This window comes from Silene latifolia, chromosome 9 (genome assembly GCF_048544455.1).
Source record: "Silene latifolia isolate original U9 population chromosome 9, ASM4854445v1, whole genome shotgun sequence".
In the NCBI taxonomy this organism is placed as follows: Eukaryota; Viridiplantae; Streptophyta; class Magnoliopsida; order Caryophyllales; family Caryophyllaceae; genus Silene; species Silene latifolia.
The window spans coordinates 32125262-32137964 of NC_133534.1; the positions used below are offsets into that span (position 1 = coordinate 32125262).

The 12703-nt window shown below is 31.7% G+C and overlaps 1 protein-coding gene and 1 long non-coding RNA gene across 2 annotated transcripts; both read left to right on the plus strand.

The window, feature by feature from the left end:
- The first annotated feature begins 2391 nt into the window (after positions 1-2391).
- On the plus strand, positions 2392-3381 carry LOC141602572 (uncharacterized). The gene is made up of 2 exons (XR_012524534.1): positions 2392-2680; positions 3185-3381. It is a non-coding gene; the product is annotated as an uncharacterized LOC141602572 (long non-coding RNA).
- Positions 3382-3798: 417 nt separating this feature from the next.
- Positions 3799-4269, plus strand: LOC141600807 (uncharacterized). Its single transcript, XM_074421060.1, has one exon. The coding sequence runs from the start codon at positions 3799-3801 to the stop codon at positions 4267-4269; it is 471 nt and encodes a 156-aa protein (XP_074277161.1).
- The last annotated feature ends 8434 nt before the right edge of the window (positions 4270-12703 follow it).

Sequence of the window (12703 nt, forward strand, 5' to 3'; positions counted from 1 at the left end):
TAAAGGTCCATATGAGGACTTAGGGACTCAACCAAAATAGGTGGACTTACATGATCATTTCCCTCTCTCTCTCTCTCTCTCTCTCTCTCTCTATATATATATATATATATATATATATATATATATATATATATATATATATATATATATATATATATATATATATATGATCATATGAGTTAAGTCATTCTTGGTGAGTTACCCCTCTAAATCTGGACCATTGATCTAAAGGAAGATAGATGACTCAGAATAAATCTTGCTCAACCTATAAATCCACACTAATTTCTCAATCTCCCTCATTATTAGAAAATATAACTCTCTCTCCTCCTTCCACATCTAAACAACCAAGAAAAAAAAAACGTACGCAAAGATACAAATCGTGCAAATTCGTCATCAATTATGGATATTTCTTCGTCTCTTTCGATTCATCTTTGTATTTCTCTTTAATTTCACTATAGGTAATTACTAGTTTTGTTTTTCTCGATCTGATTTGTGCGTTTTCATTATCGTTTTTATCTAATATCCGTTTCATTTTCATTGATTTATTGTATATCCGTTTGTACTTTATATCTTTGCTGTTAAATTGCTTGTTCTGTCATTTTTTTTTTCCAATAATTTATAAGGTTTTGAGTTTGATATGAGAATTCTAAATGATCTTGTGCATTTTCATGCTGGTTTTAAGTTGTTTGAGTAGGTTTTTTTTAATTCAATTGTGTTCCTGTATCTTTGATAATTTCTAGGGTTTCGTGATTAATCTGTTAACAACAATTAATGTATTACTTTAACCGAGTTATTGTATTATTCAAACTCAGTTATTGTATTTTGTAGTTACTTCTTGTTTTCTATGTTAGAACATATTCTGTTAATAATAGTTATTGTATTGCTTTAACCGAGTTATTGTATTATTCAAACTTAGTTATTGTATTATTTTAACTTAATTGTTTCAAATTAGAGTTGTTTTAAGTTGGTGTCTTCTTATATAATCTGTTTAAGTTGAGTTTGATATGAGAACTCTGAATGATTTTGTCCATTTTCATGTTGGTTGTAAGGTGTTTGAGTAGTTTTTTTAATTCAATTGTGTTTCTGTATCTTTGATAATTTCAAGGGTTTTGTGGTTAATTTGTTAATAACAATTATTGTATTACTTTAACCGAGTTATTGTATTATTCATACTCAGTTATTGTATTTTTGTAGTTACTTCTTGTTTTCTATGTTAGAAAATATTCTGTTAATAATAGTTATTGTATTGCTTGAACCGAATTATTATATTATTCAAACTTAGTTATTGTATTATTTTAACTTAGTTGTTTCAAATTAGAGTTGTATTGTTTTAACTTAGTTATTTTAACTTGGAGTTATTATTGTGGTCTTATATAATATGCTTATAGTCGGTTATAATACTTTGCTTTATTTCTGTAAATTATGCAGTTACTTTATAGTGGTTTCACAGTTATTTCAATACTTGTAGGTGGTTATTGTATATTAGTTGCATATTTATTTATAAATTACCTCTTTTTTGCTTTTATTTCTTTCAGTGAACTTTTGTTGTCTGCTGGTTCAACCCTCATCAATAGACAAGATATGGTTCTCGTTGGGAAGAAATACTCGTGGAAAAACGTGAAAACAACTGCCAGACACGGTTTTAGTTGGAATAAATAGTTTTAGACGTTGAATTGGAGTTAAATATATGTAATATTTGTGATGTTACTATTGTTAGATGTATTATTTGAAATGCTTAGATGTAATTATGATGATGCTTAGATATAATTTGTTGGAGATTTTTAAGTGTAATGTGTTGTAAACAAAATAGTTATATAATGAAAGTAGGTGGTTTTTTTAACCTTGTTATATATTATTATTTCATTTTTTAGATTTTGCTATTGAATTAACCAATTCTCAATTATTGATTGACTGAAAATGACTTGTTATGCAATTAAACAAGATGAAAACAACCACAAAAAAAAAATTTGAATATATTTGAGTTTCATCTCAATAGAATAACACGATTTACTCATTACAATAACTGCGTTTTTACATTACAATAACTACAAATATCAGAGTTTTCATCACAATAATAACTGAGTTTTTACATTACAATAACTGAGTTTCTACATTGAAGTAAGTATTGTAACACTACGGATTTTCCTTGGTGACTATTCGACCGAGTAGAACCTACTCGGCCGAGTAGTGCTGAGGTTGTGTATTGTTTTGGTTCTGCCGAGGAACACTCGGCCGAGTAAAGTGAACACTCGACCGAGTATGGGACACTCGGCCGAGTATACACTTACTCGACCGAGTGTCCGGTTTGGCGAAGTGTTATTTCGACGGTTTGATTAGGGAGCGTTTAAGATTTATTTTATATCCGCGTCAGTTTTCAAAATATCATTTCTACTTCATCATTCTTACGTAACCCTAATCTCTCCCTAATTACTCCTTAATCACCCCTTTGCTTTGTTGATTGCGAAACCTTCGGAGTCCTTACGTACATTTCCTCATCCTACTGTTGGTAAGTGTTATTCTATGTTGTTTGTATTCGTTGGGGTTACTGTGTGTTTACGGAATTGGGGGAAATGGGGTTTTGCAGTTAGTGATTGGAATTATGTGATTGTTGTTGTAGGTGACGATGTGGTAATTGTTATGCATTTGTATGATTGATTGCAGCATAGCGGATTGCGAAAAGGTAGGGTTTCTCCTACTCAGTACTGTTAATTGATTGAGATTGCATATGTTTTATAATTGTTGTTATCTGCTGATCATCGGAGGTTGGGTGTTGTGGTGACGGTATTGGTGTGGTTGTGCTGTGACGATTGTGGTGTTGTGACAGCTGTGATGCTGTGTGTGTGATTGTGGTGGAGTCACTTGCGGGAGTGGCTTCACACCCTAGTTTGCCCTCCGTGGAACCCGTCACGGGAGGGGATGTGCACATTAAGGGACAGGGATTGTTAGTCGCTCGTTGATGAGCTGGACTAGGTGGGGATGGGCTGCGGTCACCCACTGGCGGCGAGGATTACCTGTTGCGATGGGTAATCTGGCAGGGCTACACACTTCGGTGTGTAGTCGGTTACTGTGTGAGATCGATGATCACATTTGGTTGTATTGTTGTTGTCTTATCTTGATTGAGTAGTACCGACCCGTGTTGTTGTTTTGTAAAACCTGCGGTGATCCATTCGGGGATGGTGAGCAGATTGTGACAGGTAATGCAGATGTTTAGCTATGGGACAGTCATGGGGAGTCACCACGTCAAGTCTAGCTTCCGTTGTTATGAGTTTAGATGTCTTGGATTTCATTTGTATTGAGACCTTGTACGTTTATTTTGAGTTGGTCTGAGATAATGTAATCTTTAACTTTTATACTTTAATAAATGTTGTTTGGAATTTGTAACTTTGATATACTAACCTCGGGAAACCGAGATGGTAACAGCCTTTCATGCTAGGGTAGTCCTTGGTAAGGTACCTTGGTATGAGGGGGTGTTACAAGTATAAATACCAGAGTTTCTACATTACAATAACTAAGTTTTTCTACATTACAATAACTGAGTTTCTATATTATAATAATAGAGTTGTTCAATTAAACAAATGAAAACTAACAAAAAATAACCAAGCTTGGCATCAACATCAACCTACTTCCAATGCTAGCTGGCATTGGAGGAAGATATGTCAAGTGCGTGATATAATTCACGATGGGTTTGTCAATCATAGTTGGAGTATCAGTCAAGGTGGGTATAAGGTTAGTTCTTGTTATAACTGGTTCAGAACGAAAAGGAATCAAGTTTCATGGAGCAATGTTGTATGGAATTCAATGGCCATACCAAAATATTCCTTCATAGCCTGGATAATTGCCAATGAAGCCTTGTTGTTGAAGCAAAAATTATTCAAGCTTCATATTAGTTCTGATGATTTGTGCTGTATCTGTTTGAGTCAGACTGAAACTCTCTTGCATTTATTCACTGAATGTGTCTATAGTCAACAGATTCTACAGCTGGTTGGTAACTGGTTGATTGCTGATTTCAGCAGTCCTTCTATTTTAACCAGCATAGCCAACAGAAGATGGAGTAAACTGAGAAAGCAAGTATGCAATATTACTATCCTGGCAGCATGGTATCAGATTGGGTCACAGAGGAATGAAGCCCGGATTAATGGACAAGTGATGAGAGCTACTTGTGTTTTCAATTTTATTAAGGCTAGCATCTCTCAGCGTTTTCATAGTTGTAAACCCCAAGTAATTTCTGATAAAGATACTTGTTGGTTGTCTAGAGTGCAATTAGTATAAGTATATGCACTGGAATTGTATGGTACAAAAATGACTTTTTATTGTTGTTCCTCATTGATTAATACAATTTCTTACCTTTTAGCAAAAAAAAAAAAACCAAGTATATACATCAATTTTTCCATTGAATGTCAATTATCCGCGTCTATCGTGATTCAACCTGCAAATCATCAAAAAGCAGAATCTAACTTAACAGAACACCCAAGAAATAAGTGGATTGTAAAATAACTGGACTTGACGAGTGAATAACTGAATCACATATAGAATAACTGACTTTATTCATTACAATAACCGAGTTTATACATTACAATAAATACAAATACCAGAGTTTCTACATTACCATAATTGAGTATACATATTACGATAACTGAATTTCTACATTACAATAACTGAGTTTCTGCATTTGAATAACTGTTAAATAACCATGTTTTTTTCATTACAATAACTGAGTTTCTACATACAACTAGACATTTTAACAAATAGTTGGTGTACTAATCTAGATTACCAACAAATTTTCAGGACTATGATAATCAATCATCAATCAAATGTCAACACTATGATAAACAAGCATACTAACAGAGTAGCAATTGAAATAAATCGCAAAATAACATATATTGACTTATATAATCTACGCTTTCCTTCATTTTGCCGATTAGCGCTAGGGTTTCTGCAAAATTTGGGCAAAAATTGACGATTGATGAAAGGTTTACAGGATAATGTAGGACGATGAGAGGAAGAAAGAGAAAGAAAAAATAAGTGTGTGTGTATTTTTTGGGTCTAATCTCAGCCCTTGATCTTGTAGATCCAATGGTATATGATGTATCACTTTTATATACACTCTTATAACTCCTTTCATGTTGTTTTGATACCGTTTCTGTGCCTATTATATCATTTACATGCCTTTATTAGTGAAATGTTGATACTGCCGCCACTTTATGTTTTAATGCATAAATGACACATTACGAGGTGAATCAAGTGAAGATGAGCATTGCGGATATGGTATAATGGAATACACGAGACATTACACGAGAAACGAGGAGACTTGAAGACAAAAAGAGAAGTTAAGACGAAATCAAGCTGCTGAACTTGATTCCTCGATCGAGTAAAGAAGGGCTCGATCGAGTAACCCTCCTCGATCGAATATGTTGAGGCTCGATCGAGGAACCTCTTTGGTAGTCTACTTTCCGTATTTTCCTAAAACACGTCTTGTTTGTAATATATATATTCTAAACTCGTAGGGTTTATGTTTTTACACTTTTATTACTTTTCGACGGCTGGAATTACTTTAAGCTTTCATACTTTGTTCTTTAATCTTTCCTCATTAATTACTAAGGTACTAATCGTTCTTCATAATTTATTTATCAAGTTTTATGCTTTTAATTCATTATTGTTATTTCATGTTTTCAATTATCACTGCTACAAAACCCTTACATTAATGATGCTTTTATGTTGACGCTTTTATAGAGCGTCAAGCCTAATTATTGGTTAAAATGAATTTAGACCTTTTAATGTGTCAAATTTTCAACTTTCAAGGCCCGCTCATTTTTACCTTCACAAAAACTGTTTAAGCGCTACATTGAAAAGTTAAACCGTCGAATACTCTATATCCCCTAACTGTAGACAAAACCCTACCAGATCTAGAATGTTATTCCTTCCATCTAGAATCTGATTCCTCCCATCTTCATTAGATGAAATGAAAATACACATTCTTCCCTTCCTTTAGTTTCTATCTTCTTTATCTCTGAATTTCATAGGCGTTTTGAATTTTGCACCACCAAGATGGTTCGATCAAGTACTCGTTCAATTTACTAGCTCGTTCCACAATCTCATTGTAAGTTGTTAATTCAAATCAACCCTAATTTGAATTATTTCTTATTTTTCGTGTGATTTTAAATTCAGTTATGAAATTTAGGGTTTTGATTTGAAGTTTTTAGATTCAAATTAAAGTTTTTAACTTTGAGTTTCTTTTTAATCATGTTCCGATTCCATATTTGTATGATTTGCTTTGTAACCATGTCAATGAAGAATCGATTTGGCTATTTTAATAGATTGCCCAAATGGTATCTTTTTGTATAACTTTGTTGTTTAACATGCTCATTTGTTTTGCTGCTGTATTTAAGTAGTTGTCAAATATTGAATAAAGCTTGCTTGAAATTCGATGTATGAAAATGACATATAATCACTAATTTATTTTGGAACTTCATCATAGGTTTTTCTGCTTGCTTTTGTTAACTCTAGACCAAACTAATGAATTCTTTGTTAATCTAAGAAAAAGTTTAGTAACGCTCGTAAACGTGTATGTTGTTTAGAAACTATCAACAATTCTTGTTAAGACAGTCTTAACTTAAGGCAACCCTCATAATGGATTATAATAGAGGTGGAGAAGAAAGGAGAATGGAGTTTGTGAGACGTAAGTTAAGACGGTCTTTAATTAGAAATTATATGCTCAATTTACAGGGAATGTTTATCTTGATGTCGCATCACGGAGCATCGAGAACTCTATTTCACTGACCTTTAATTATTATCATTACAGATTGCTCCTAGTTGTTTAGTGTAAATGTATTTTTAGCAAGGTAGCGACTTGGATACTAAAAAAAACACTAATTTGGGACGGGGGACAGGGGATATGGATTTGAAAAATCCAAATTTGACCTTTAATTATTATCATCACATGCTCTTCATCATTAATAGGTTGGATGACTAAGCTACTTGTTATTTTTGGCTTGTTGGTTGATTTTTCAGAAAGATTACTTGTTTTGTTCTACTAAAGAAAAAATGTACCGAGTATTTGTAAAATAAGGTAATCTTCTTCAATCAAACGCTTTTTTCATGGGGTTTCATGTGTTCGATCTTTATTTTACTGAATTCTAGGTGTTTATGGTATAAATTTGATATAATTTCCATAGTAGGTTTTATTTACTATTTTATACAGTTAGTTGATTTATAAAGTACCAAATCTTGTTTAATTTGGAAGCGTTTTTATGTTGTTAAACCTTCCTCTATATTTCCTTCGTTTTGCTCCACCAAATTTATTATGTAAGTTAACTTTCATATCTATTTATAAAATTTATTCTCCACCTAGTTTTGTCTATTACTTTGGAATAGTTGGGTATCTCCTCGAAACTAATGGGAAATGTAATTATTTAGAAGTATTCATTTAAGAATAGGATTCTTTACATGTGTTTGGCCAAATTATGTTTGTTTGTGACCTTTCACATGTCGTCTCAACTTGATAATAGTTTTGATTCCGTATTGCGTAATTGCTTGTTAAACTTTGAATTTAGTAGGCTAAGACTCTTTTTTATTAGCTTTTACTGAAAACTTGAGTGACACTACTACTCCCTCCATTCATTTCATTTGTTTACCCTTTTTATTCTTTGTGATGATATCTCAATCATGAGAAAGAGAATGATTGGGACAAAGAGAGTACTTTTTATGCAATGAACGTATGTAATTGAAAGTATTCATCAGGCCAAAAGTATTGTTTTACTATGCAGATAAAAGTTGGAATTGCTCTTGCTAAACATGTACCCTTGTCTATCATGTTCATCAGTTTTTAAAATTGTTAAGTCTAATGTACTAATACCCTCTCATAGCCAAGTTGGTTTTGAACGGGAATTAAATTATGCTTGTGGAAGCTTCTGATTTGATTATACTCCTGATAAATTCCTTGATCTTTGTTTTCAGTATGATGATTTACTACTGTGAGACGAGGACATTAGTGCCTGACATTAGTAATTGTACAAGTATTTGTTTCGACATGTTGGTAAGTATGTTGAATGTAAACAAATCTTGTGCATACTTTAATTGTGATTTCTTTATGAACCATGGTATGACTATTTCAAACTGATTTTTTTATATACCTAGAACCTAAGTTTGATTTCTAGATGCATCTTTATCCGAACTCCATTTTTGTACAATTTTAAACCTCTATTTTCGTTAAAGATCTTCTTTTCTTTTTAATAGGTAGGAAGTATTATTTTGCATGCCATTCTGTCTTTATGATAGATCAAGCATCTTAAAAAGAATGTGTGTGGATAATTATCTTACCATCTCAAGGTTCCTTGCCAATTCAAAAACATGAACTTTAATCCATTATGTCTTTGTTCATTGCAGATCAGTTCAGGGAAAGAATAATGATGAATAATGATAGTTACATCTATGATCTATCATGATAATTTAACCTCTGATGATAGCATGATATAGCTACATCTATTATTATCTTACCATCTCAAAGTAATTTTTTTTCGAACAAGAGTATTAGCTTTTGATTTGGTTTCTACTTATGAGAACAAATTATTTTTGCCTTTCTGCTTGAGATTATAATGTCTGCTTATTTCAAGGTTTGATTTTAAATATATCAGGTTTAGAGTTTATATTTTAACAAATCATCCTATTTCTTTCTACTATACTTTTTCTTTTTTGAAAACAACAGGCCGATGTATCATGCTATCTTCAGTGGCATAGGTGTTTTGGTGTATTTGATTTCAGCTACCATGAAATTTATTTTGATTTCAGTGATTTTATACGTTTTTTTACTTGTTTGAACAATGGTGTAGCCTTAATTTTCTCCAAGCGGTGGCTTGTCAAGTTTAGGCAAGTTTCATCTTGGTTGTCCATGTACTTTGGTTTTGATTTTCTCTAAGCAGTGGCATGTCAAATTATCTATTCTATAAGATCCTATAGAATGTTTTAAGCCTTTTTGACATGAATGTTGATCTGATCTGCTAGTTAAATTAACAAGTATGACTTAGCTGAGCCTCCCTGTCCTAATGTGAATTTTTCTGTGACATGTTTATCGTTGCTAATTTTGTACTTGAACTCTATATAATAGCTAGATTGGAGATTTCTTAGACATATCCATCGTTCAAGGGGATAGTTTATATGGTTTGTGAAGTGTATATGTACTAATCAAATATATTCATATAAATTATATTTTCTTTGCCCGTTATAGGTTTCAGATTCATCAGATGGTGATGATGCGCTTTCAAATGTTGATTGAAGATGCGCCTTCATATGTTGATTGAAATCTCTGTGACATTGCGCCTACATGATTGAAGCCCCTACCACATTCAAACTACTGGATCAGTGTCCTTGTCTAGCTAGTTACGTAGCATTTTTTTCGATTTTTTGGACTTTTACTATCTTACGGATCCCTTTTGGTATTTTTTATTGTCGTACTAAAAATTACGGACTAGTTTATTTTAGTTAAATTGTCAATGCTAGCTAGCTATAGTATTTGTGATGGAGACAGTATATGTATCAAACGTATGATTATTTATAAAAGTACGTGGGTACGTTATTAATTATATACGGAGTACATTGCATTATATTTTTTTTTTAATGATTTAGTAATGATAGCTAGTAGTACTATATTATTTATAGGTGCATTTAATTAATCTCTACGTACGATTTTATCAGAAAGCAAAAAGCCGAAATTAGACCGTGACAAGAAGTGTTAATATATAAATAGTTGACGCCTAATTCCGTCTCATCGACTGATACATAAAACCATCAATAGTCGCTGAAGAGCTTAAAAGCGTCAAATTTGTCGTCAATTACAAGCGTCAATAATCCATGAAGACGTTTAAAAGCGTCAAATTTGTTGACAAAAAAAAAACGTCAATAGCCACCAAAGACGCTTAAAAGCGTCAATTTTGTTGACAATTAAAAGCGTCAATAGTCCATGAAGACGTTTAAAAGCGTCACATTTGTTGACATTTAAAAGCTTCAATAGTCCATGAAGACGCTAAAAAGCGTCATAATTTTGACTAAAAAAAGCGTCAAAAAATAGCGACGGTCCAAAATTTGACGCTTTTATAAAGCGTCGATAAAAAACTGACGCTTTAAAGCGTCGAATAAGGCCTGAAAAAGCGTAGGTTGATTAGAAAGGGGATAATTAATTGATTGTTAGTAATTTCATATAAACTATCGTTTGATTGTTGTTCTTATTCTAGTTATTTGTTTTCAGGACTGAATCGATAATTAGTGTAGCGAATTTATGCTTTCACCGACAAGGTTAGAATTAATATAGGCTGCGATAATCAAATAGATTGTGTTTAATATTAGCGATTGCATGTTAGACTTAATCTAAAGGGCATAATAGAATTAATCAATCTTATGAGCTTAGATAGTTTGATTGACCTAACAATTGATTAAGATAAACCCCATATAATTGACCTAGTGAACGGGAATCCTAGACTCTTTAATATTATTGTTAATAATCTTTTAATTTACTTGTTATTAGTTGATAGAAAGCAAACAAACCAAAACCCCCATAAAATTATTACCTTTAAGACACTTTAAATATTAGCAAACTGATTATTACCGCCTCCTTGTGGATTCGATACCTGTCTTACCACTAGCTATTTTGTTAGTACTGAGATAGATTTATTTTGATTAGGTGATACGACTTTAGCCTTATCAGTATACAGATAGATTTATTTCGATTAGATAGATTTATTTTGATTAGGTGATGATGCTTTGATGAAGTTGAAGGATAATCGGAGTTCCGTCAAGTAGTGATACCAAAGGTTAGTTAATGACGGTGGAGGATGAAGGATTTATGTAATAAATGGGGATAAGAATATGGGCGAAGATTGTGGCGCAAATGGAGAAAGAGGGCAGTGGAGTGGTGGTGGTTGGTGCGTTGAGGAGGGTGGTGGAGTGTTGGTTGTTGGTGAATTGGTGGTGGTGGAGTGTGGGTTGTTGCCTTTTAACCTAAAAATTACACGGATGACCTGTTGTTCAGGAGACTCCTGAGATTGTTATGGGAAGAATGGTGAATATGATGGATTTAATTGGAATTATTGATAGGATGGAGTGTTATTTGCAGGGCACCCATAGGATGGATTATTCCCATGAAATAATCCTAAAAAAAATTTGATAAAAGAATCTAAAATGTAAATTATTACCTTTATTGCGAAAAATACTTTAAATTGAGTATACTTTCCAATATATTTATTGAAATATTTTGATATGTATAGATGATTACAGTGAGTGTCTCACAATGCGTTACATTTACTTAAAAAAAATACATTTTGAGAAAGTTATAATACTTAGACCATTAAATCCATCAAGAAAAATATATTTGGAAAAATCATTATATTTATTAAAACAAAACTTAAAGATGAGAGATAAGTTTTTATGATGTGATAATGAAAAAATCATATTGGACAAATTAAATATATTTGCGAGTTAAGAGGTTTTAAATAATGTGATAACGAGTGGAGATTTGTACATAAATGATGCCTTTTTGGACTTTTTCGTGTAAGTTAAGATGAGATTTTCAGGTGACTTGATCCTTATCGTAGAAAAAACTTAATATTTTGTACTAATTAGTGATTATTAATTATTGATTATGTTGGTACTGATTATGAAAAAAATGCTCTTTATATTCGTTTGTTTATCAATTAACCCCATCTTATTTGTAGTTGTATTAAAAAAAAACAAAAGGTGCAAATTTCTTATAAATATGTTGTTTGACACAAAGCATATGCAAGACATATATAACCAAAACATTCGGATAAGTTGAGCTTTGACCCTATATGTTTGATACATCAAATATCACACGTTATACATTAAAAATTGAAAAATACATCAAATTATATCCACATCGTTTTGAATTGGTTTTAAATAATTTGGAGCATAACATATCGTGAAATGACCTAACTTAAGAAATTAATGTTGATTGTTGCATTATTCGAATACATTTATTTTAATTAATATAATATTTGATAAGTCATAAAATTATTTATATAATAACGTTTATCATGAATAGAACTATCATTTAGTCCCTTCATTATTCATTATATGTCGTTTTAGAAAAAAGCACAAATATTAAGAAAATGGATGAAGTGTGATAATGACATTAATTAAGCCTTTAAATAGAGTTTTGGAATGAGAAAAATTAGAATTTTAGAACTTATAGTGAATTTCTTTATTGTAAACCAATGAAATAAAAAGTTTGCATATGATGTAAGTAAGAACCCATAATTAACTTACAATTCCAATAAGAGAGAGAGAGAGAGAGAGAGAGAGAGAGAGAGAGAGAGAGAGAGAGAGAGAGAGAGAGAGAGAGAGAGTCCATAGGAAACGTAAAACGATATATAAAGAGTAAAATTTTTAATCATCTAAAACGACATATAAAGAATAATGGAGAGAGTATTATTTATAATTAAAACCGTATGTATTTTATTTTAAAACATTGAAGTTAAACCTAAGAAAATAAAAGTTGAGAAAGTTAATTTATTTCTATTTATAAGTAAAGATATTAAATATCATACATGAATTATATTATTTTTTCTTCAATTATAATAATTAAATTTTCAAACAGGCCGCACGAAGCGCTGGATACTACCTAGTAGTATATAAACCCGGGTGCATTAGTGTGTAAAGCAGATTAATTCAATATATATTGAATAAATCAATTACGATA

Coding starts and splice junctions, on each gene's coding strand:
- LOC141600807 (XM_074421060.1), top strand. CDS start 3,799: ATGGCCATACCAAAATATTCCTTCATAGCCTGGATAATTGCCAATGAA.